The sequence below is a fragment of the Ruditapes philippinarum genome, unplaced genomic scaffold, assembly GCF_026571515.1.
Source record: "Ruditapes philippinarum isolate M1 unplaced genomic scaffold, ASM2657151v2 ctg2828_1_1_1_1, whole genome shotgun sequence".
Classification (NCBI taxonomy): domain Eukaryota; kingdom Metazoa; phylum Mollusca; class Bivalvia; order Venerida; family Veneridae; genus Ruditapes; species Ruditapes philippinarum.
The window spans coordinates 15630-43246 of NW_026853358.1; the positions used below are offsets into that span (position 1 = coordinate 15630).

General features: G+C 33.5%; 1 protein-coding gene across 1 annotated transcript; it reads right to left on the minus strand.

Annotated features, from left to right (window-relative positions):
* Positions 1–1826: 1826 nt before the first annotated feature.
* LOC132736627 (uncharacterized) lies at positions 1827–26924 on the minus strand. The gene is made up of 19 exons (XM_060723791.1): positions 26772–26924; positions 26514–26582; positions 26044–26118; positions 24118–24235; positions 19333–19448; positions 16491–16701; positions 15950–16028; positions 15369–15544; positions 11967–12043; positions 11382–11524; positions 10588–10684; positions 10262–10469; positions 9614–9728; positions 8598–8751; positions 7911–8055; positions 6885–7036; positions 5553–5709; positions 4785–4925; positions 1827–3916 (listed from the first exon to the last, which is right to left on the minus strand). The coding sequence occupies exons 1-19, from the start codon at positions 26825–26827 to the stop codon at positions 3497–3499; spliced, it is 2709 nt and encodes a 902-aa protein (XP_060579774.1). The 5' UTR covers positions 26828–26924; the 3' UTR covers positions 1827–3496.
* Positions 26925–27617: the final 693 nt, after the last annotated feature.

Here is a 27617-nt window from a genome sequence, read left to right on the forward strand (position 1 = left end):
CTATGGTTGGTCATGACAAATGGATGTCTCCTATTGTAACAAGGTCAAAGTCAAGGTCACCCTGGCCCTGGTTTTAGAAGTTTGTCCGCCAATAACCAGAGAATGATGGCCTGCATTCCTAACATTTGAGGTGGAGGTTGAAAATCAACCCTATTTATATTCAACATTTCTATCAATATCTTATGAAGTAATAAGTATCAGTTTATGGGGCATTGTTAAATGTATGTAGGGGACTCCTAATAGTTATATTGATATGCAGAGGCACATGTAAATATGCCACTGTGATACCAAATGAAGTGGGGATTATGTGTCCTATGAAGTCGTTCCTTTTTTTCTTTTATATCCATTATTCAGTGAAATGACAATGTTAATTTTGACCTCGGCGTTGATACCAACTATTTTCTTAATCAACCTCTGCTTTTGTGAGAGCAAATATGCAACAATTTTGGACGTTTGAATCTGTTTTCGTAACAAAGACTTCTGAGCATGCCTTAGTATATAGTAATTGGATATCAGAGAAAAGGCTATTACATTATATTTTTTTAGATTAAACACCACGAAGGTATTGATTTGTCTATTTTTCGTCTGGTACATAATAAAAAGAAAATAAATGAGTGAGTATCCCTTTGTTTCTGTAATATACCATAGCAAGGCGAGTCTTTTTGCCACATTCAGTAACAAGGCGTACGTACTTCTCCAAGGTTCATCTTAATATTGCCTATATGATTTAGGAGGGCATTATTTTCAATTGAAGTTATGATTTGTTGGCAAAGGATGTTGGACAGAAGATAAACTTTTATAACTAAATGAATTCATATTTCAGACTGAAATTACATTGCAGTTAAAAATAATCGACAGCATTCTCCTTGTGTGTAAATTTGTTCAAACTTTAGATGTTGAAATAATAGAACTATCTTACGAGCTCAGACCAAATGCAAGATTGTACCCAGGAAACCCTCCTTTCGTGTTTACTATAACAATTATATCGTGGTAACACTAGATCATACAGGTAACAACTTTTTTTCTGTAATAATTATGGCTAATTCATTGTTTGATCAAATAGAAATTTAATTTAAAGGTCATATAAAAGCGTAGCACTTTTGCAACATTTATATTCTTAATAAAAGAATGATTAATGGACAGCATTCTAAATGTATATATCACATTGTTGTAAAACTAATAAATTTTGTCATAAATTGTTCATTTTATGGAAATTTGTTTTTGAAATTTTAATTTTGAAGCTGATTGTGGTAGTGGACTATTAGTAGATATGAGATAAACAGGTTTGAAACGCAAATATGTGGCACCGCGACCCCAGAGGATGCGTCGACATTCTATTATTCAGGCCTGCATAAGGAAACGGTTGATTGGTTGCTATCAACTAGACATGCCTGTGTTGTCGGTTATGTATTATATGCAATGGAAGATACAAATGTGTAAATTTGTTCTTGTTTTTCCATTTAAAGTCAGTTGTTTAGATCTATATGTAAACTTGTTATTTAAAAGCGAGAACCTTGATTAAAAGACTTGATTAAGAGGCATATTATTTGAAATACACAGATACAGTCAAAAATGTTAGGCATACACATTCTCATTTTCAAAAGTAATATTCAAAAGTAACACTTTACATGTCTGGAATTTTGGCAATGAACGCACTCCATAGGTCAGAAGTCATTCCTACCTGCTACAGAATTTTCTAACCAAAACCATCACATTGTGTATCACTTTCTTTTGGAGTAGCCACCAAATGCAGTAAATAAAACTAAAAACTATTTACAAAATACACAAAATTCATATTTGTACTATGAACAAAATTAATTAAAGAAGTTTTTTTCATAAAAGAATTTATTTCAATCATTTTTGTCACATGATAAAGAATTGTACAATGATAGTTAAATTGGAACATAATTAATAAAATATTTTACATCCTCTTCAATAATAAATTTTTATACACAAGTTCTATTAATGTTTTTTACTTTTCCATGTGTTGGCCACATAACTATTTTGGAGGTGTTACGATTCCTGAAAATGCCTACTGTATATTATACGAGGGTTGTCCAAAAAATTCGTGCACTGTAATTATTGTCGAGAGTTATTAATAAAAACAAATGAATTATGTATCACTTGAAGGGGAAATCTGTCTCAAATAAGAAAAAAAAAAAATCCGAGTAACCGGCGTGTCGTGAAAAAGAATTGTCATTAAGTTACCTTAGTAACGTAATACCGGCGCACGACAAAAAATTGGGTTAGTTCATTACTGTAATTGTATTAATTGTTTGTTGCTTGTAAAGTGGTATTAAATTTTGCTTCTTATGTATAATTTGTTTAACTGTCAATAGAGGAAAGATTGGTGCAATATATTTTGTAGTTTTTATTGTTCTTATGCAACGTACATGTAACATATTTCACCAGTGCACGAATATATTGGACAACCCTTGTCACATGCGCCGGCATTACGGACGGACTTCTGCCGGACCGGTTGTCATCGTCTACCGACTCTCGCCCTTCTACAGAGCGTTTGTGCCATTTAAAAACCAGCCTTCGTGACACTGAACTTGTCCCGCTTGCCCTTTTAAGTTCTTTGTAGGTATATATTGATGTTTTCCCAATATTTGCACAAAATTTAATGATCGTCTGCATTTCCAGACGTTTAGCGACTGACATTTTCACGTAATTACAGTATTGACGACCACACACAAATGTTCGTTTACGACCGTTACAATAGGGCAAATGACGTAATATTTTCAAGTGATGTTAGGAATACGTACACACACTTTTCCATGAATTTTCACATTTATATGTAGTGTTTAAAGAATACCGTGATGCATCAAAGAAATTAACTAACCAATTTTTTTGTCGTGCGCCGGTATTACGTTACCAAGGTAACTGTTTGACGATTCGTTTTCACGACATGCCGGTTACACGTTTTTTTCTTTTGTTTTTTATTTTAGACAGATTTTCCCTTCAAGTGATATATAATTCATGATTTTCTATCAATAACTCTCATGACAATAACTGCAGTGCACGAATTTTTTGGACAACCCTCGTAATTATGATAATATAACATATCTAGCAAAAGTTGGGGCATTCCTTTTAAAACAGTTAATTTTCGAAGCACTGGGAAATAATTCTTGACTAAGACAGCTTAGAAAAACTTTGTATCAATTCAAGCAGATCTATTCTCTTGATAGCACTATTTCTTTCACTGTTTCCATATAGTCATTTAATGTAAATTTTCTTCGAGTAAATCTTTTTACATTTTAAATCACTCTGACACTGCCGAACATATCATAACTTTTTTTCTCATCTCTTTTTATATCACACTGTTAACACTATAAACTATTTCCTGAATCAATGTTCTATCAACATTATGCAGTTATCTAAAGCATTGATTCTACAGCATTCTTGCAAACCATCCGTCACCTTTAAAAATACTTTTTTTCACACACTTTCTTGTAATCTTTGACAGATTTTTTCTAAATTTGTGTCAAGATGATCAGTACTCCGTCTTGTATGGATGAAGCGGCAATTTCATCATCATCATCCAAATTCCTGCATATAATCCTACAACTGCTAATGCCTGACTTGTATATGAACTTCCGTATAACAGATACACGGCATTTAATGGTAACAAGAACACTACAACTTGCTCTGATAAAACAAGGTTCGATTTCCACAATATTCCCCATAGTACATAAAACATTGGTAAAACTGACAGTAGGGACAATATTTCCACAATTGAACGCACAAAAGACAATCCTCCCAAAGTCCATAAATCACTGTGTACTATACTTGAAATATATAAAATTGCAATGCATGTGAATATAGTTGGCACTATTTGGTTTTCTTGTTTTATATTGTATAAAAGTCTTCTATCTTTCTGTAAACACAACAGGATCAATGATGCACCGCAACACTGAAATAAAACAACAACAACAACAATGTTAAATTGTTTACCCATACAAGAATGGAACAGAGACTGCAAAGCTTTGCAATCAGTATAATGCCAGGTCAGTCTACATGTACATAAACTATGACCAGGCTTTACATTGTTGACTGTCAAATTTTTTTATTTTCATCCAAATATCCCTAAAATTGTTAACAGACTGCTTCAAAATAGAAAATGATAGAAAAAATCTTGAAAGGGAGTGATCCCTTGGAAGCAATTATTTTCTGTTCATGAGAGATAATGTTAAAGTACAACATCTCTAATGCCCCTTATTACCAGCTTAACTGGAATTCATCTTCAACACTAATGAACAAACAAGTCCATTCAAGTTATCCAGGAGATAACAAATTATTATATCAAAGGCATTATTTTCTTTATAAAGATAAAACAACAATTTAATTTTTCAACAAAAATTCTCAATTCAGTATTTCAAGTATAAAGAGAACGTAGACTTTTAATATACACTTGTTAAGTTTCTGATAAAAATAAATATTCACAAACAGGAAAAGGATTAATGCTTATTGAATTCAACGTCATTTTATGTTAAAAAACTGTATATTTGTGTCGTCAATTTTCACTAGATAATCAAAGAGGCTATATTACCTATTTACATTGTTGTTTAAAATTTATGAAGCAATGCTCATTTTACCTCAAATAAAGGAATTGTGCTGAATCATAAATTCATTGTAAGAATTTTTGACAGTTTAAATTAAACAGTGTATAAATGTTTGCCTGCATCATATAAGCCTTAAACTATTTATACTTGGACATGCAGATGCATCAATAATAACAAATGATTTGTTTAAATTTTGAATAAAATACAGGACATACATACCCAAATGTCATATAAAATACCATGAACAGGGGCCTGTATACAGGCTAGCAGGAATGTTAAAATACTGGATATATTTCCTATAAATGGAAGACGCGGCACTTCCTTCTCTTTTTTCTCTTCTACAAGTGGTATCAACAGATCCTGATCAGATATAAAAAGGAATATAGTTTATATAAAGATTATATATATTTTCCATGAATAGATTTTAGGTAATACTTTCATTCATAGGACCATACAGGAATATTTCGGCTTTTACTGGTATACACAGATTCTATAAACCAACCGACTATCATTCACTGCTTAAATTGAATCTGTATTAGAGGCAACTAATTTCAATAGGTTACTAGTTGCTGAAAAGCTTCCTCCTATAAAAAAATTCAATACACAATGTGAAATTTGAATGAAATTTGTGACTTGCAGGTGGTTCCACATCAGTCTTAATTTTACACTTACCACCTAGGCTATATAGGCCTTATAAATTAGTTAACACTATTGCATATTCACCTGAATAAACCTATGCATGGACTTGGAACGAAGCAACAAATAAAGAAACAAACATTCTGAGTGTCTTTAAATCTCCAACGCATATTCTTAAATTTTACTCAGGACTGATTTTTATTAATCAATAAAATATACAAGCTTATTGGAAAATTCATCATCACAATGAAGTTTTGTCTTCAAATAATTCTAATATTTACTTATATGGATGGTAATTATAATAAAGACTGTACAACTTTATTCTCTTCCTTTATAAACAACAGACAATACCTGTGTAGTAGAGAGGATTTTCAATGAAAAACTGACTAGTCCTGTTGTAACTAGGGAAAGTTTCCAAGCAGGAAGTGACATAAAAGCCTCATTCTTGTCACGGAGTCCTGTGTCTAAAAATAGTAACATGATGGAAAGAATCCCAAGGCTGCAGCATCTGTAGGATGAAAAAATTAAATAAGTAAAAAAAAATCAATTTAGTCATATTTAAACTTAAGGTTCAAATACTTTCAATTTCAAACAAAAAGAAAGTTATTCAAGAAAATTATCCACATAGCTTGTCTGAGTTAGGTATGTAAATTGTAGCTGCTTAGAATTTCAAACAATTCATGATTCAATGTTTAGGGTATATCAATATCAAAGTACAACAATTGAGCTACCAATAGTATAATCTGGTCAGAATGCACAGATAGTAAAGGCTTATCATTTTGGATTCTAGCATTTGCAGCTTAACCCATTACTTCATGAGGATTTTGTGAAAAATGGCTGTTTTCATTGAAAAGTCTCCCGTTACAAGTTCAAATTGCTATAATACTATAAAAACTGCTTCAACACTAATCAAACTTGGCACAAATGTTTACTGGACCATTGCCCCTGCAACAACATGCTCAGGCTTAAATTTTCTGTTACCATGGCAACGAGGGGACATCTCAAAATTGCCAAAAATCACTATTTTGCGTTGATTTTTTCCATCAAAATTGATTTCAAAGTGCTGCAACTTCTCAATGGATTGAGATAGAGTCAAATGCTTTTCAGCGTTGGTTACACGTTACCTTATGATCAATCTGGGGTCATTTACAGCCTGTCACAAGTCCAAAATTTTCTTGGTGATGAGGGGGACTCCGCCCCCCTTCAAACCCCCCAAACAGAAGGGGGCACATCCCCCTTCTGGCAACCCCCTGATGTATCTTTTGGTTGGGGGGCCGCGCCAAAAAAGAGGTCACTTTTTTTAACAACATTTCTCAAACAAAAACAAGTGTTTGGGGCCTAAATAAGGCATTTTTTCATCATTTGAGACAACAAAAAGGGGGGGGGGGATGAAAAAGGCGTTAAAAGGCGTGTATATGAAGAAATGGGTTAAGGATTAAAAATTTGAGGCTGAGGGTTGGATACAAAGAGAGCGATTGAATGACAATGGCTTTACGACATCATTCAACTCACATGTGCAACATTTTCCAGTAGCTGCATCTTTATTTTATTAAAGTCACAAAATGCATATTAAAATTAAATGGAGAGAAATAAATACTAACAGCAAATTCTCATATTACAAATTGTTAGGTTAACTTGACAAAATCAATAAGACATTTAAACTATTTTGTGTAATCTACTTACAATGTCAATAAATTTTTCTCCAGTTCCTTTTGCGCTGTATCTATTTTTAGGAAAATGAACAGTAAGGATATTATACAGATGCATGCTGGGATATAGAGAAATCCTCGACCAATCGCAGCCCAAACATGGCTCTCGTCTGTGTATGTATACAGCTGAAACCAAAAATAGTTCATATAATTCAGATACTAGAACTTGGAGAAAAAAACATTATTTTTGTATGAAAAATTCATCTTGTTTTCGTAACAGGAAGTGGTTAGCCATACAGGCTAGTACTGCTATGTGACTTAAAAATGGGTAATACTTTTGGGTAGCAGTATGGCCCTGTACAGCTACTCACTTCCGTCATAAAAATAGCAGAACAAGAGAATATACCACATTGTTGTAATGTCTCATACTATTTACACTTTTCTGGAAAAATGTTTGTTTTTTTCAGTCACCATGGCAATGTGACTCATCAAAATATTCTTGCAATCAAGAGATGCAATCTTTTTAGTTTGTAACATATATATCACTATAGCAATATAAATATGAATAAGACAAGGTAGAACCATGTATAAAACTGTAAAGAGTTGTCTCTGATTATTTTCAGTGTGTGACAGTAAGAAAAGAGACATAACTCTGTAAAAAGGTAACTCAGAGTTATGGGACCTGTGCCTATCATGTTTGATAATCAATAACAGAATAATTCTGTGAAGTTTAAACCCATTCTCTCAGTAGTTTTGGGGACACCAACTTGCAAGTAAAAACATAACCAAAGTATGACAGCAACTGCGACGCAGGGATGAGTATCATATCATTCTCTTTCTGCTAAAATGCAAATTACAGCTGTAATTACAGCTCTCTAAATACAGGAAATGCCATTGTTTGTTGTTTTAAAGTTTGAAATCTACAACTTCACATTATAAAAAAAACTTTATTTAGAAATTCAATCACATTGAACCTTTTACATTAAAATTCCACTTAAAATCACTAATATATTTCATCCAAAAAATGTCAAACATTTGTTTATATACATGTATAACCTACCAGCATAGACATCCGTATACCAGGGCATATACCAGCTGTAGCTGCTAGTGTGTATAGCTCATGCAAGGAGAACTGTCTTTTAGACAACAAAACCCAAGCCACTAGAACCACACTGGCCAAATCACCCCACTGCAGTATGCTCATCCTATAATAAAACAAAATAAATTGAGCCGCGTCATGACAAAACCAACATAGTGCGTTTGTGACCAGCATGGATCCAGACCAGCCTTTGCATCCGCGCAGTCTGATCAGGATCAATGCTGTTCGCTACCAGTGTCTCTACTTGTAATAGGGTTGGTTAGCGAACAGCATGGATCCTGAGCAGACTGCGCGGATGCGCAGACTGGTCTGGATCCATGCTGGTCGCAAACGCACTATGTTGGTTTTGTTGTGACGCGGCTCAATTAAATAAATTGCTAATTCTACAAAATCTTCTATTATTTCCCTTGAAAATGTAAAATATCTTTATGTAATATATAAGATATTGTACATGTTATTGTCAGTATATGTTTCAATACTGCATAAAAACACAAAAAACACATGAAATAAGTATTTTCATGTAAAATCAAAAACAAGACCTATTCTCTAATTCCAACTTGTCTACTTTAAAGAAAAGTATAAAACATATAAGTTTAACCAATAACTGAAGGTGAGAGTAATAACAGCAAACATTAAAATACTACATACCATGCTGGGGTTATCTGTGGTTGGAGCACAAGAATAAGGACCCCCATGCTGGCACAAACAGTACCAACCTGCCTAGCTGCCAGAACAGAGTTTTCAGGTAGCTGTAGAGATCCAACTATTACTACACTTACGCCACTGACCATCACACTTAAGCCTACAGTCAGAAATATAAAATCTGAGATAAATTCAATTTATTTATAATATTCAATCTTCAACACTAACATGCTGGAATCAATAATACTGAAAAATGTGTTTCTTTGTATCACTAACACAGTAGAAGACAAATGGCGACTTTCAAGCTTCACTGGTGGCTGAAGACCTCTGTACATTATTTCAGGCACAAAAAAATGGGCAGCTGAGTAGAACCACTGACGTTCCGTAACCTAGCTGGATAGCTTTCTCACATGTACAATCCAATGACACATGTGCAGCTCAAACCTACAGCAGTGCGAAGCAGAAGGTTTAAAGTCAACGACCTTAACCAATCTGCCACAGACGCCCCTAAAATATAATATATTAGTCACAAATGGGCCAGTCGTTTAAAAAGACTGCTAGAAATTCTTTCTTATTAGCATAGTGTAACATATACAGATATATACAGAAATAACTCTGAACAAGAAAAAACATCCTGTTTGTGTAAAGAGTGGCGGTGTGGCCAAGTGGTTAATGTGTCAGACTAGTAATCTTAGGATTGCTAGCTGTGTGGGTTCAAATTGTATCAGGTACAAGTTGTTGTTTCCTTGAGCAAGGCACTTCATTCATTGCTTAGCACTGGTTGATTCCAAGAACACATTCAAAAGTGTTTCACTAACTTTATAGCTTCCAACACAATCAAACTAAAATAGATTTGTATAAACTAAAGCATCATTACATGAGACCTCAAATTTTGAAAGTTTTGTCTAATAGACTTGTAAGAAATTTCAGTCAGCCCTGGTTTTGCACTTGACACTGAACCACTTCATCTCCTCATCTGCCATCTCCTACTTGATGAAATACTAACTAATGTAATACTATACCTAATATATCAGTTGTGGTTGGCTCCTCCCACAATACATATACACATAACAAGTGCAGTATGGGATTGCTGTTCATTATTATGGCAACACACAAAGCAATAATGTTGTACAATACCTGTAAAAGATGAATACAAACATTTCCAATTTACTTAAAGCATAAATTTCTATTTTTCATAAGCTTGTCATTTTTGGTGTCCTGTTATAGTTTCAAAAAAGTTACTGATTGTCCATATAGCTGAGACATCTTTCGCTTCCTTTGCAATCTAGCAATGAGTATAGTTTATAGTGATTTAGTATGAAAGTCAAAATACTACTTTGTTTACATTTTGCTACCTTATTGACAAATTATTTCATTCTATGTGTCTTTAAAAGACACAACAAAATATGGCATTTTCAAAGTTATATTCATTTTTTATTGTATTAAAACACTGACATGACAAATAACAGAGGAAATGTTAAAGTGCTTGTTATGAATATGTATTAATTCATACACATGAAAACTTGACAGAAATCATATTCATTATTTCATATCATATTAAAATTGTGTTATGGATCTGCCGTGTTTTAAATATAGAATTTTCCATGGTTAATTCAAGAGATTTCAGTATTGAAACTTATACTTCTCAGTAATTAAATATAATTTCTTACATCTTTCACTTGGTGGTCAGACTGTCCCTCAAGGGAGATAATTCTGACAATGACAGCAGACAGTACATACAGAGTTACACATCTATATATGGTCAGCTCATCTTCTGTTCCTATCATGTAGTAAATGATTACAGCCAATGCCTTTGTTACATGTACAGATGAACTCACTGTTGTTGTCAAGGGAGACAACTTCTTTGATGTGAATAACCTAAAAAAGATCACATCAAAGATCATATACAACATATACAACAAAACAAATCGTTTTTATCAATATAAATAAGATTATTTAAGTTCACAATATTATAATACAATAAATGATGGGTTACCTGTGAAAAGCATAAAGCACTATAGCCGATGTTATGATGAGGAAAGATTTTGGATACAGTCCTCTACTGCAGAGTAAAACTTCACATAATGTAAACACTGTAAATATATAAAAGCAAACAAATGTATTTCACATTAAAACATCCATTTTTGTATAAATAAGACATCTTTTTAAAGTCACTTTGGTGTAACACCAGTCTTCTATCATGGTCTTTTTATTATTATGAATCAATCTTGAACCATAAATAAATGATATAAGCCAAGCAATTTACATTTACCATACAGCCGTTTTACAAGCATTTATCATATCTTATACAATAGTAAGTAGACGAAAATGATAAAAACCTCAATCCTACATGTAGCAACTTTTTCATAATGCATGGTGATAAAATGATTTAACAATTGACAAATGCTGTCAGTAGGACAGCATGCTCAATTATTCTTAGTGCTTGATGGAAAATCAAGAGGAGAGCCTGGATTAATTTAGAATTTTCTAATTTGAAAAAGGGCCATAATTCTGCCAAAAACCATGTTAGAGGTTTGAGCCTTTAACAGTAACAGTGACCAAAAGTTTCAACAAAAAATTCTCTTCAGTAGTTTTGAAGATATAAACTTGCACGTAAAAACTTAGCCGAAGTGTGAACCAACACCAAAGTGTGTACAAAAGCTCTCCCTATTCTTTTGAATAGTTGAACTAAAAACATATTCTCAATTTAAAAATGATCAGCTAACTACTCTGACCTATACTGTGTTGGTGCACTGTAAAACCAAATCAAACAAAAAGCTAATTACTCACCAGCACTCTCGGCAATAACTAGACATTCAAACACATTCTGGTTGCTATATGATGCTGCATATACACTCAGAAAACACAGTATGCAGTTAGCAAGAAGTAGAACATACAATGTCTTAATCTCTATACCAAACTGTAGCATAAAACTGTTCAGGGTTAAGGAGAACAGACAAAAATCTCACTTCTCTTGAAGCAAACATTTTTATATAATTTGTTTTAGTAACTTTATATTTCCTGGAATAAATTTGTATATGGAAGCAATTCTACATGCTACATCAGTGATCAGCAGTGGCTATGTAGTTAAGGTACATGTATTTACTTCTAAACTTTGGGATCATTGTTTCAATCCCTTATATGATAACAACCATATTAAACCATAAAACATACAAAATTAACAGTTAACTACTTCAAAAAGATGCCTTCTACAAACAGCCAGTATGAAAAGTTGTCTAAAACTAAAAAGTGGACTTCATATAAGTAAACTAGTTCATTTAAATATTAATTTTTGTCACAAATGCAAGAAAATGCACTTGTTTTGGAGGGGGGGGGGGGACGATCCAAATCCAAAACTGACTTCATAAAGGATACATAATTTTCCACGGTAACCACGTCAACCAGTACCCAAACAAAATGCAAGGCACAGGCAATAAAAATGTTGACAAACTCTGAAAAGAAAAGATTCAATAAATTAAATTTGAACTGTATGAAATGAGTCATGACAATAAAAGAACAACTATACATATTGTATTCAAATCAACTGAAGACAATTTTTTGTTATCACTTTTGATAAATACTGTATTGTCAGCATTATAATTGTTGTTGTTGGAATAAACTAAACATAAAATTTTTGTTTCTTGTGGACAAAATTTCGGTTACTTGATGTCATAATTTTGTTTACAAAAATACAAAAGTTTCATCTTCATACCATGTTAAACAATTTTGTGTGTTTTTTTTTGTTGTTGTTGTTAAAACAATGACAAGAATGGTGCAATAATGTAACAAAAGGTAACCTAACATTAAACAAGAGGGCCATGATGGCCCTGAAGTCGCTCACCTGTACATAGGCCCCCGGAGCGGGGCCAGTTTAAAGCCCGGGGCTTTTATTTGAACAATCTTGGTAGACAACCATTAGAAGATGTTTCATGCTAAACATCTAAGGTCTAGCTTGTTGGGATTTTTAAAAGAAGTTTTTTCTTTACACATATAGTTAAAAACAATGACACACCTGGGGCAGGGCCAGTTTTGACCCCAGGGCTTTTATTTGAACAAACTTTGTAGACACTTACTAGAAAATGTTTCATGCTTAATATCTAAACTCTAGCTACTCGGGTTTTTTCAAACAAGATTTTTAAGTTTTTGCTATACTCGAATAAGGAAAATCAATGTCCCCCGGGGCGGGGCCAATTTTGACTCCAGGGCTGTTATTTGAACAAACTTTGAAGACACTCACTAGAAGATGCTTCGTGCTTAATATCTAAACTCTAGCTATTTGAATTTTTTCAAAGAAGATTTTTCAATTTTTGCTATAGATTTACACATATAGGGAAAATGAATGACCTCCGGGGTGGGGCCAATTTTGACCCCAGGGCTTTTATTTGAACAAACTTTGTAGACAATCACTAGAAGATGTTTCATGCTTAATATCTGAACTCTAGCTATTTGGTTTTTTCCAAAGAAGATTTTTTAAGTTTTTCCTATACACATATAAAGAAATTTGGAAAATCAATGACCCCCAGGGCCGGGCCAATTTTGACCCCAGGGCTCTTATTTGAACAAACTTGGTAGACATCCATTAGAAGATGTTTCATGCTAAATATCTTAGCTCTAGCTCTTTTGGTTCTTTATAAGAAGATTTTTTAAGTTTTTACTATATGTATATATGGCATCAATGACCCCCTGGGGTGGGGCCAACTTTAACCCCAGGGCTTTTATTTGAACAAACTTGGTAGACATCCATTAGAAGATGTTTCATGTTAAATATCTTAGCTCTAGCTCTTTTGGTTCTTTAAAAGAAGATTTTTTTAAGTTTTTACTATATGTATATAGGGAAAATCAATGACCCCCTGGGGCTGGGCCAATTTGGACCCCAGGGCTTTTATTTGAACAAACTTGGTAGACATTCATTAGAAAATGTTTCATGCTAAATATCTTAGCTCTAGCTCTTTTGGTTCTTTAAAAGAAGATTTTTTAAGTTTTTACTATATGCATATAGGGAAAATCAATGACCCCCTGGGCGGGGCCAATTTTGACCCCAGGGCTTTTATTTGAACAAACTTGGTAGACATCTATTAGAAGATGTTTCATGCTAAATATCTTAGCTCTAGCTCTTTGGGTTCTTTAAAAGAAGATTTTTTAAGTTTTTACTATATGCATATAGGGAAAATCAATGACCCCCTGGGGCGGGGCCAATTTTGACCCAAGGGCTTTTATTTGAACAAACTTGGTAGACACTCACCAGAAGATGTTTCATGCCAAAAATCTTAGCTCTAGCTCTTTGGGTTTTTTAGAAGAAGATATTTTAAGTTTTTTCTTTCAGTTGCCATGGCAACCAGAGTTCTGCTTAGAATTAAATTCTTTGATCAATTTTTAAAGTTGACTACCAAAGGAAAAATCCTATTAAGTTCGGATGAAATTGGCTAAGTGGTTTATGAGATGTCGTTTAAAGTAAAAGTTTACGGACGGACGACTGACGGCCGGACGCCGGACGAAAAGCGATCACAAAAGCTCACCATGTCACTTTGTGACAGGTGAGCTAAAAATAGGACAGCCTATTTCTCGATTAGCAAATTAGCAATCAACACCTGTAAAACAGTTTACTCCTCTTTTGAAGAGAGCATATTGAAGAGTGCATATTTTATACACTCATGTATATTCAAAGCAGCAAGCATCTAGATTTATGCAAATTTGTAAGAAATTGTATAAATTACTCTATCATTAGTGTAGATGTTGTTAATAGTACAAGATGATTTAAAGCAATCCTAAGGTTCTTAATATTCGCAGAAATTTAACTAAGATGTAGAAAATAATCATTATTGTGTTAGTAATGGAGCGTAAATCTCATAATATGGTGTTTAACAGTAGTCGTATTTTGAATAAATCATGCAGGGTCTGATTATATTGTGTATAATTATACATGTCTTAACCCTTTCACTACCATAGGGACAGCATATGCTGTCCCTATTATTTTCGGGGTATTTGCCATATGGACGGCTTTTGCCCTTTCTTTAATAATAATAATAATAATAATAATAATAATAAATATATAGATAATTATACCATCAACAATAACTATTATATACTAGTAGATTTGCAAACATATATAAATTTTATAATACTAATAACAAATAATAATAATTATATTAATTAATAATATAGTAATTTGTTAGAAAACCTTCTGGCAAATAGGTGATCAATAAATAATTAATTCTCTGGCAGCGAAAGGGTTAAACTGTAAATATATTTCTCTTATCGTAAGTTAATTATTTTGAAAATTTCTGTAACCACCTGCAGACATGCAGGTTTAAACTATCATTAGCTTGTATATTAGCATGTTGTATATTCAAACATCTAAATGTACTTGTATATATGCATTTTCATCTGTTAATGTTTACAGATATTGATGAATGTATAACCTGTATGTAAAACATAGGACATTGTATAGTTTAAAGTAACATTATGCCCATCTAAGAGTAAATGAAGGAGTGCAAAACTGTAAAAGTCAAAATAACTTTACATTTTGCTATTATTGTGTTCAATTATATATTTTACAATGCAAAAATGACCCATAGGAAAATATAAAACTGTTGTTCAGAATGTATTTAAACAAGTGGGGCAGCCTTTTTTGTAATTTAAATATGTTTATATTTTATCCAAAACATCTTTTTATGATCAATTATTGGTGAATCATAATATGATTTTCTTTAAATGTATTACTATTTTAACTGAACTTAAGAATGAAGAAATGAGCATAGAGAAGATAATAAGATATACCTTGAACTTTTTATCACTGAGGAGGAATCCATACACGGCATACACAATAACCCCAGCTGGTAACCATGGCAGGAAATGTGAGGAGAGTTGATAATGTATTAGTACTGGATATATCAGTGCTGTACAGATGGTTCCACTGATCATTCTACCATACACTACATATTCATATTTCCAACCTGAAATGCAGGGAACCAAAAACAGTAAACTTTCACTTTTTTATCCTAGTTGATTTTAATCATTATGAAGTAACAGTAACATCTTTGTAAAGGCACATTAATAATGTTTGTACTTACATATATATACTTATTCAAAATTTGTACGAAACATATTCACCAAAGTTTCTACTTTACACTCATAAGATAAATGGAGTAATATCTACGTCCTTAATAAAACAGCCAACATGTGATACAGTATAAAATACAAAAATTACAAAAAAAATGTACTGAAATAGTTAAATTATGCAGAAAGGTCAATCAAATCTAAACATTTTTTAAAATGATACAAAAATATATTCATATTCTTTTTTTTTGGTGTTTATATACACTATGTTTTAAAATCACAATCTCATTATAAATATTTACCTGTGTAGTCAAAGATACCTCTGAGGCTCATTAAAGATGTGAGGAAAACACTCAGTGAAAATATGAACACAAGATGCATCTGTAAATAAACATAGAAATATAAATGATAATTTTGATCTAATTCTTGATTGCCCAAGTGTTTTAGTTGGTCTGATTCTTTTATGTAGAGTTATCAGCATCTACTTTACAAGTGTACTGTATATTTTACCGTTGATAAATTTAACGAAATTTTTTTATGAGATATAACTTTATACTCTTGAAGGCAAGTATTTTACAATGAATCAACTTGCTGAAATGTCATAAAACACATATTCACTACATATGACTTACAATAGTTAAAAACTTTATACAAATATTTTTTTCCAATTCCTTTCATAAAACCCCAGGCTAACAAAAAATATTATTAACAAATCTGAGTTTTAAGCAAGGGATAATCAACAAGTTAAATCTGAGTCGGTCAAGGTTTATAATAATAAGAATAGACAGTATAGATGAACAGAAACATTTTACCCACAATTCATGTGATTTTATAAATACTCACCAGAACTGTAAATGTGAACAGGTTGTTAAATGGGCCGTTGACGAAATGAAGTACCATGTGTACCAAAGATGGTGAGATACAATATACAATTGCCATGAGAAGGGAGAGAACTTCTGGTAATACACTGAGATCTAAGTCATCAGGTTTATCTTCCTTTATTGACTTGAATGATGATGTATGAGGGGTGAGAAACATCTGTAGGTATACAAAACTGAAACAACAAAATTAACACAATTTAAATCACAAAGACCAAGCTATGTTTATTTATGGTAAAGTACATACTTTAAACATCATATTAATCATTGAGCATTGAACGTACAAGAGTTCCTGAATGACATACTTCAAAAGTAAGTAAATTTTCAAAAATATAATTTCTAAATAAATATTTTTCTGATACTCTCACTTTTATAAAAACAATAAATGAAACAAGTTCTGTTTTGCTTGGACAGTATACATAACAAGAGGGCCATGATGGCCCTGAGTCGCTCACCAGAAACAACTGCTTTTCAGTGTTGGAATGTCAATATATTCTAATATCAAATTTGAGCATAGAATATGTTTAAACAATAATTTGAAGAAATGCCATGACCTGGGGTATTTAAGCTTTAGCTTAAACAGGGATAATCAAAATAATATGAGCAAACTTGATAAAAGACTACCTAAGAATGCTACAAAGTTTGGTTATTATCTTTCAATTATTTCAGTAGGAAATGATGTTCGAAGGTTTTTTCTATTTTTAGCTTTAGTGGCCCCTAAAAGGGGCTTATCAAATAAATATAAGCAAACTTGATAAGAGTACCCAAGAATGCTACAGACAAAGTTTGGTGATCATCCATCCGTTAGTTCTGTAGAAGAAGATGTTTAAAGGTTTTTCTATTTTTAGCTTTAGCGGCCCCTAAAAGGGGTCAATCAAATTAATATGAGCAAACTTGATAAAAGACTACCCAACAATGCTTCAGACAAAGTTAAATGATCATCCATCCATTAGGTTTGTAGAAATAGACATTTAAAGATATTTCTATTTTTAGCTTAAGCGGCCCCTAAAAGGGGCCAATCAAAATAATATGAGCAAACTTCATAAAAGACTACCCAACAATGCTTCAGACAAAGTTTGGTGATCATCCATCCATTAGTTCTCCAGAAATAGACATTTAAAGGTATTTCTTTTTTTAACTTAAGCGGCCCCTAAAAGGGGCCAATCAAATTCATATGAGCAAACTTGATAAAAGACTACCCAAGAATACTGCAGACAAAGTCTGGTGATCATCCATCAATTAGTTCTCTAAAAATAGACATTTACTGGTATTTCTATTCTTAGCTATAGAGACCCCTAAAGGGGCTAATCAAATTAATATGAGCAAACTTGATAAAAGACTACCCAAGAATGCTACAGACAAAGTTTGGTGATCTTCCATCAATTAGTTCTTTAGAAATAGACATTTAAAGGTATTTCTATTTTTAGCTTTTGCGGCCCCTAAAAGGGGCAAATCAAATTAATATGAGCAAACTTGATAAAACACTACCAGAGCATGCTACTGACTAAGTTTGGTAATCATCCATCAATTAGTTCTGAAGGAAAAGATGTTTAAAGGTTTTTCTATTTTTATCCCTAGAGACCCCTAAAAGGGGCCAATCAAAATAATATTAGCAAACTTGACAAAAGACTACCTAACAATGCTACAGACAAAGTTTGGTGATCATCCATCAATAAGTTCTGTAGAAATAGACATTTAACAGTATTTCTATTTTTAGCTTAAGCGGCCCCCTAAAAGGGGCCAATCAAATTAATATGAGCAAACTTGATAAAACACTACCCGAGCATGCTACCGACTAAGTTTGGTGATCATCCATCGATTAGTTCTGTAGAAGAAGATGTTTAAAGGTTTTTCAATTTTTAGTCCTAGAGACCCCTAAAAGGGGCCAATCAAAATAATATTAGCAAACTTGATAAAAGACTACATAAGAATGCTACAGACAAAGTTTGGTGATCATCCATCCATTAGTTCTCTAGAAATAGACATTTAAAGGTATTTTTATTTTTAGCTTTTGCGGCCCCTAAAAGGGGCCAATCAAATTAATATGAGCAAACTTGATAAAACACTACCCAAGAATGCTACAGACAAAGTTTGGTGATCATCCATCCATTAGTTCTGTAGAAGAAGATGTTTAAAGGTTTTTCTATTTTTAGCCCTAGAGACCCCTAAAAGGGGCCAATCAAATTAATATGAGCAAACTTGATAAAAGACTACCCAAGAATGCTACAGACAAAGTTTGGTGATCATCCATCCATTAGTTCTGTAGAAGAAGATGTTTAAAGGTTTTTCTATTTTTAGTCCTAGAGACCCCTAAAAGGGGCCAATCAAATTAATATGAGCAAACTTGATAAAAGACTACCCAAGAATGCTACAGACAAAGTTTGGTGATCATCCATCCATTAGTTCTGTAGAAGAAGATGTTTAAAGGTTTTTCTATTTTTAGCTCTGCTGACCTCTAAAAGGGGCCAATTGGAATGACATGGGCAAATTCAAGTGTGACTGTCACAAGGATGCTACAGACCAAATTTGAAGTAAATCTGCCCAGTAGTTTCAGAGAAGAAGACGATTGTTGACGCATGACGACGGACGACGGAGCATCCCCCTTTGATACTAATAGCTCACTTGAGCCTTCGGCTCTGGTGAGCTAACAAGTAATGAATCAAATCATTATTTCCTCTTATTGTTTTAGAAAACGCTAAATAAATTAATTGTGTTATATATGGCATATACATCAAATTTATCAGTTCTGACATGGGGATTACAACTCAGCAGGAAAGTTATTATATTGTAATAAAAGAATATCTTACCCAATGGCTAGGTAGACATATGGAATCAACTGCCATTTAATGAGAGCTGATGCTGTCCAAGTCAACAATGTCACACAACACCATGGATACATAGAAAATAACATACGTTCAACAGTCTGAAACATAACAAAATTAAATAATTTAAATACATCAAAGACCCTGTATATATTATATATCAACAAAAATAAAATAATCTATAGATCTATCATAAACTAGAACTATCAATAAATGTGATTAATACCCCCACAAGTCTGCTTCGGAAATGAGGATGTTACTAGTAACAGAATACCTTGTAAAAGAATTGAAACATAGAGTTATGGTTGTGGGCAATTAAAGGATAATTGTGGTTCATGTTATGTGCATTTCCTTTCAATGTGGTTGGCCATTGATTGAAGTTTAAATTGAAATTACTCTGTAATAAGTCCAGAAAGACAAAGAAAAAGAACAAAGGGCAATAACTCTATAAAATACTGAAGATAGAGTTATAGTTCTTGTGCACTGCACTTCCTCTTATTGTGCTTGACCATTGTATGAAGTTGTTTTTGGATTCCAACCAGTACGTTTTAAGTTATGCTCAGGACAAGGAAAAGTATCAAAGGGCAGTAACTCTGTATTTTGTCAAATGGAGTTATGGCTCTTGTGCACTGCACTTCCTTTGAATGTCCTTGACAACTGTATGAAGTTGTACTGAATTCCAAACCAGTAGTTTTCAAGTTATGCTCTGGACAAGGAAAAGTAACAATGGGCAATAACTCTTGTAATTAGTCAAGATGAAGTTATGGTTCTTGTGCACTGCACTTCGCCCTTATATGTGCTTGACCATTGAATGAAGTTGTTTTGAATTCCAACCAGTAGTTTTCAAGTCATGCTCTGGACAAGGAAAAAAGTAACAAAGGGCAGTAACTCTGTAATTAGTCAAGATGGAGTTATGGTTCTTATGCACTGCACTTCCTCTCAATGTGCTTGACCATTGTATGAAGTTATAATGAATTCCAACAATAAGTTTTCCAGTTATGGTCCGGACAAAAGAAAGCAATGGAAAAAGTAACAAAGGGCAATAACTCTGTAATTAGTCAAGATGGAGTTATGGTTCTTGTGCACTGCCACTTCCCCTTATTGTGCTTGACCATTGAATGAAGTTGTTTTGAATTCCAACCAGTAGTTTTAAAGTCATGCTCTGGACAAGGAAAAGAAACAAAGGGCAAGTAACTTCTGTAATAAGTCAAAATGGAGTTCTGGTTTCTTGTGCACTGCACTTCCTCTCAATGTGCTGGACCATTGTATGAAGTTATAATGAATTGCAACAATTAGTCTTCAAGTTATGGTCCGGTAAAAAAGAAAGCAATGGAAAAGTAATAAAGGGCAATAACTCTGTAATAACTTTAGATAGAGTTATGGTTCTTATGCACTGCACTTCCTCTCAATGTGCTTGACCATTGTATGTAGTTATATTGAATTCCAACCATTAGTCTTCAAGTTATGGTCCGGACATAAAAAAAGAAGGCAATGGAAAAGCAACAAAGGGCAATAACTCTGTAATTACTTTTTAGAAAGAGTTATGGTTCTTGTGCACTGCATTTCCCCTTATTGTGTTTGACAATTGTATGAAGTTGTTTTGAAATTCCAACCAGTATTTTCAAGTTATGCCACGGACAAGGAAAAGTAACAAAGGGCAATAACTCCTGTAATTAGTCAAGAATAGAGTTATGTTTCTTACGCACTGCACTTCCTCTCAATGTGCTTGACCATTGTATGTAGTTATATTGAATTCCAACCATTAGTCTTCAAGTTATGCTCCGGACAAGGAAAATGCAACGGACAAAAAAAAAAAGCAATGGAAAAGCAACAAAGGGCAATAACTCTGTAATTACTTTAGATAGAGTTATGGTTCTTGTGCACTGCACTTCCCCTTATTGTGTTTGACAATTGTAAATGAAGTTGTTTTGAATTCCAACCAGTAGTTTTCAAGTTATGCCCCGGACAAGGAAAAGTAACAAAAGGGCAATAACTCTGTAATTAGTCATGATAGAGTTATGGTTCTTGTGCACTGCACTTTTCCTCTCAATGTGCTTGACCATTGTAATGTAGTTATATTGAATTCCAACCATTAGTTTTCAAGTTATGCTCCGGACAAGGAAAATGCAACGGACGTCTGGACCGACCGACCGACCCGAGGGGCCGACCGACCGACCACCGGGTGACTCCTATATACCCCCCCCAAACTTCGTTTTTGGGGGTATAATTATACAAATGTGTAAGGATAAAATCTCATATTTTCTGTATATAATTTAAAATGCTAATTTCAGTTCAAAGTAGCTTTCAGCCTTCTTAAGCAGCATTTATTATGCATAGATACAAAGGAAGTGATGTAACATCACGGAATGACACCTGGATTGGCACTGTTTGCCATTACATTCCCCATACAGTGTTCACCCTGTAAGGCCGATATATTTCAATTTTTTTTCACAGATTTTTTATTGTTACTTTGTACAAGTCACTCCTGTGTAATTCTTTCTAGCCACATAACTGGAAATTACTTATTATGTGTTAGGATATATATGATGTGACTTGAAAAGATAACTTGTGATAAAAGTCAGTAAGAAAACCTTGATGCACTACATCTATATAGCTCTTTTGAAATTTACTAGAGTGCATCATGCTTAGCATTTTGTGGGATTACTAAAATACTCACAAAAAATTTAAATAGGAAAAATAGCAAATGGGGTGGTAAGACTTAGTTATGCAAAGGAGAATAAGATTCTTGGACAATGTAGTCTTCCTTAATGTGATCTATCAATGTATGATATTTCAAGTTGATATCTCTAATACTTATCTCTAATTCTTCAGTATTGATCTGATTAAATGTGAAAAACACAAAGGGCAATAACTCCAACATCATACAAAAGAGAGTGATGATTCTTAAACAGTGTGCTTCTTTTAATCAGATGCTGTGAAATTTCAAATTGATATCTTTAATACTTTGAGATATACCCTGGACAAAATTTTAGTATAACTAGAACTCCGCGAGTCGGATGTGTCGCCTTGTGAACAATGTAGTTTAGGAGAAATGGCCAGGACAAAAATGAAATATGAAAAACAACAAAGGGCAATAACTAAAAAAATGATAAGTGCAGAGCAGCATATCTGTGCACTGAATTTCTTTATCAATAAGATCTATCATTCTATGATGTTTCAAGTCCATAGCTTTCATACTTGAGGAGAGAATGACCAGGACAAAAAATAAAGTAAGAAAATCAACAAAGGGCAATAACTCAAAAAATAAGAAATGCATAGTATCAGTTCTAATGCACTGCACTTTTTCTTAATGAGATCTATCATCCTATGAAGTTTCAAGTCCATAACTTTTATACTTTCGGAGAAAATGGCCTGGACAAAAAATTAAGTATGAAAATCAACAAAAGGCATAACTCAAAAATTAAGAAAATGCAGAGTACCAAATCTTGTGCACTGCACTTCTTCTTAATGGAGACCTATCATCCTATGAAGTTTCAAGTCCATGGCTTTTATACATTAGGAGAAATGGCCCGGACAAAAATAAAGTATGAAAATTAACAAAGGGCAATAACTCAAAAATTAGGAAGTGCAGAGTACCGGTTCTTATGCACTGCACTTCTTCTTAATGAGATCTATCATCCTATGAAGTTTCAAGTCCATAGGCCCTTTTTTTAGTTTTGAAGAGATATGGCCCCGGACAAAATTAAAGTATGAAAATTAACAAAGGGCAATAACTCAAAAAATAAGAACTGCAGAGTACCGGGGCCCTGTTGCCACTGCACTTCGGGTTATTGAAAGAAGCATGCATACCAAGTTTGAAGTCAATCAGACTTTATAGTGACTGAGTTTTATGCTCCGGACAAAAGCTTTAGGGGACGCCGACGACGACACCGACAACAAACGCCAAACACAGACGCCGCCGACGACGCCGGGGGCAACGACGAAAGTAACCCCTAATATGCACCTTTTTTCAAAGGCGGACACAAAAAATTAAATATGAAAGGGAATAAACTCCAAAAATTATTGCAAAAGACAAGTTGTTTGGTTCAAATTACAATTGCCTTTTGCCTTACATTGTGATCTATCAACCTTAAAAAAAGTTTCAATTAAATACCTGCTATACTTTTTAGTTATGCCTGAACAAACATAAAGTATGGGAAAAAACATTGCAAAAGGCAAATAACTGCAAAGGGGGCAACATCTCCACAATTTTGCAAAAGAAAGTAAATGATTCTTAGGCACAGCACCTTCTCAATAATTTTTGAAAAATTTAAGTTTTAAGTTCTAAACTTAGTTTTATGGTCCATTCAATTCTGCAACAGATAATTTGGTGATGGACACAGGACAGATGGACGAACCGATGGACAACACCAGACCTATATTCGCTCCATCTTCCACAGAGGATAATATGGATATTAAGACAGTGTTTGATCAAATTAGAACTACAGGTAGCTAACTTGAGAAATAATGAAAATACTTTCATCACAAATCAATGAAATGAATATACACCAACTATCAACCATTTGAGGTAAAGAAGCAGATACTCTAAATAATTTATCAATTGATATTGGCGGTACTGTATATATACCATCTGATGACTTGTATCACTGCAATACCAAAATGCTAATGTTACAGAACAATTATCTACCACTAAAAGTAAAGAGGCAGTTCATCTTTTAAAAATTATCATTATTATTATTACTGGGCAGTATCGTAGGAAATGAAAAATTATAATTATTACAGGAAATGAAATAATAGCATAAGGCATACCAATGAAAGTTTTTGTTCATATTTTCTGAAGTAGTTGAACTGTAGAGCTATCAAGCCCCCTGTGAGTATTACATACATGTTGATTATACCAATCAGGAAAATGTTGAATAATGATAACCTGAAATAAAAAAATAATAATTAAAACAGAAATAAGTTATGCATTGCAATTTTTTACAATTGTGTTCAAATGCATTACATTACATTCCTTTATTATTATATGTGCTGGTTGGTCTGATTTTACATTAGCTGATAAGCCTGTCGTGTTGTAGTCAGCATTCTATGATCACTACAGTAAGAATCACACAAATGATCACAACAATATTTTACTTAACAAGCAAATTCCTTGAATTTATATCCCCCGCCGAGTACTGGTTATCATTAACACAACAACTGAAGACATAAGGCTTTATTTATATATTAATCATGGCATAAACTGTAACATTCTTTGAACTTGAAGCCTTGTACCTTCAAACAAGAAGAAGTTTTCACTATATACATATAAGGAAAATCTATGACCCCCTGGAGTGGGGCCAATTTTGACCCCAGTGCTAAAATTTGAACAATTTTGGTAGAGGACCTATAGGTTATATCATTTATACCAAATATCAAAGCTCTAGGCCTTGTACTTTCAGACAAGATTTTTTAATTTTGCATTTTTGAAACTCCTTTTCTGGCCCTGTGACCTACTTATGCAACAGACCGGATCCATTTGATCAAATTTGGCAGGGCGGACCACCCTAGGATCATTCCTGTAAAGTTTGGTTGCTGTGCAGGTCATTTGTTTCTGAGGAGATGTTGTTTAAAGAAATTGCTGACGACGCACGACGACGACGGTGGGGGATCAAACAATAGCTCACCTAGATGTAAAAAACATCTTAATCTCCAGACTTCATTGCCATTTCAAGGCATCAAGAAGGGACTCACAATTTTTCAAATAAGTTGAAAATTGCAAAATTTTACTAAGTTAAGGGCAATAACTCTAAAAATAGTAAAAATATCCGGACGAAAAATACCTAGGTGCACAACTACACATACTGATCAACATTCTGAAAAGTTGCTGACTCCTAGGTCAAATACTTTTTGATTTACATGCGACACAAGTTGAAAAATTACAAAATTTTACTAAGTCAAGGGCAATAACTCTTAAATACTAAAATATCCAGATGAAAATACCAGGTGCACAACTTCACATGCTGTATGAACCGATCCCATAAAGTTTCATTGAATTCCAGCCATTAGTTGCAGAGAACTACTCCGGAAACGAAATTCGGACGTTTTACTAAGTCAAGGGGCAATAACTCTAAAAATACTAAAAATATCCAGACGAAAATACCCAGGTGCACAACTTTCACATGCTGATCAACATTCCCATAAAGTTTCGTTGAATTCCAGCCATTAGTTGCAGAGAACTACTCCGGAAACGAAATTCGGACGTTTTACTAAGTCAAGGGCAATAACTCTAAAAATACTCTAACTAAAATATTCAGACGAAAAATACCCAGGTGCACAACTTCACATGCTGATCAACATTCCCATAAAGTTTCGTTGAATTCCACCCATTAGTTGCAGAGAACTACTCCGGAAACAAAATTCGGACGGACGGATGGACGGACGGACGGACGGACGGACGGAAGGAAGGACGGAAGGACGGACGGACAACGCCAAAACTATATCCCCCTCCCGATTCCATCGGCGGGGGATAATAAGTAACAAGTTTACTCATGTAACATCAGTTCTGTCATCTCCCAAAATAATATTTAATTCCAAAACAATTCTTTTTTTTTCTTCATATGCTTCAGTAAAAACTTTATACAAATCAAAATATTCATTACTTTGCATGTCTCGTATGAAATTCTGAATTTATGTTAGTTCATATTTCATTATTTAACCACTGATTACACATAAAGCTAAGTCATGTAGGCTTACCATAACAATGGAAGGATGGAGTAGATGGTAAAAGCATGACAAAACACAAACAGTAGAGTGAACAGTATCAGGCATCTGTAATACAAAGAAACAATTTTATACATGTAGCATGCCAGGTTTTAACATGACAATAATTCTATTAACACTAATAGCATGAAAATATTCAAATTGTGACTTTTTAAGTTAGTTTTCACAAATTCAGTCACTCAAACACTATAAAGATCATTATCTTTCCAGTCCCCCACCCTCCACAGGTGCCCCTCCAGGCAGTATTTCAGGCAAAAGTGGGCACAAGTGTAGTCACTTACTGACGTTGGATAGCTGGATGGATAGTTGGCTGCACATAAAAGCTAAAAAACAAAGAAGAGAAAACTTGACTTATTTTGTGGACTCTATCAATGAATGCTATTGACAAGGTTTTTGAAGTTTAATCATTTTGAATGGTTTTAAGAAAATATGTTTACAACTACCTTTTCTTTTCACCTTTGGGGTCCAGAATCACAATCACTCCTGCACCAAAACTTGCAGCCATCAAAAATCTGTTATCAAATAAAAACATTAATTATATACTCTTCCTTCATGACAGGATTTCAATAAAATTAATATAAATACCTTTCTTAAATCTGACTAACTGAAACTGTGGATCAAGAATGCTATAAAATGCTATAAAATTATAAATGTTTTATTCAACTTTGATCTGAAAGATCATAACAATCAAAAAGACTCACATTTCTCCCACTAAGGTCATAACCATCACTGCACATGGTAATGATACAATTATCATTTTCCTGTTATATTTAAAAGGTCCAGGGTCTGTCAAAGGTACGCGATCTGGGAAGTCATCATTATCTTCTCTATCAGCACCATAATCACTGCCTGAATCACTGTCTTTCTGTAGGGTTATAATCAAAGGGGTTTAAAAATCAACTCATTAACCCGGTACCCCCGCCCGCTGAACAAAATTCCGTGCCCCCCTTCAGGGCCATTTTGAAAATTCTAACTAAAAAACATTCTGGGTGAGACCAAAACGAAAATAACAAAAAATAGTTTACTAATAAACAATGACAAAATATGTCACAACACAAGTTTTCCAAGGGGTTTAACCCCGGGTTTAAAATAATTGAGGGAAAGTTAAAAATTTCCACAGGTGAGTTTTGATTTTTACTTTCACATTAAACAAGAGCTGCCAGTAAAATATGGCACTCAACTATTCTCAATGCTTGATAGTTAAACAAGAGCCTGAATAATGTAGGAATGAAGAATTTTTTTTTTAGATACAAGACTTTTCATGAAAGAATTTACAAAAGGCCATATATATTTCATTCAAAATTCATTACAAAAGTTATTGGCCTTTAACAGTGACCTCAAAAATGAACCCATAGATAAAAATGTGTATACATTCAGAACATATAGTTTTAAAGATTGTCTGATCATTGATGTTGCTTGCAAAATATTAACCAAAATTTTCTATGTTCACAGAGTCAAACTTCTGACAGTCAAAATCCATGCCAGAGCTATAGGCCTTGGACAGTGACCTCCAACCACAGTATTCGAACTATAGTATATTATAGTCA

Bases quoted from the DNA above. Each gene is read 5' to 3' on its own strand.
- LOC132736627 (XM_060723791.1), bottom strand. From the start codon at position 26,827: ATGATAATTGTATCATTACCATGTGCAGTGATGGTTATGACCTTAGTG. The intron at 24,236-26,043 runs GTAAGCCTACAT...TTTTTATTTCAG, and splicing joins TCCATCCTTCCATTGTTATG to GTTATCATTATTCAACATTT. The intron at 7,037-7,910 runs GTAGGTTATACA...TTTTGGTTTCAG, and splicing joins GTATACGGATGTCTATGCTG to CTGTATACATACACAGACGA.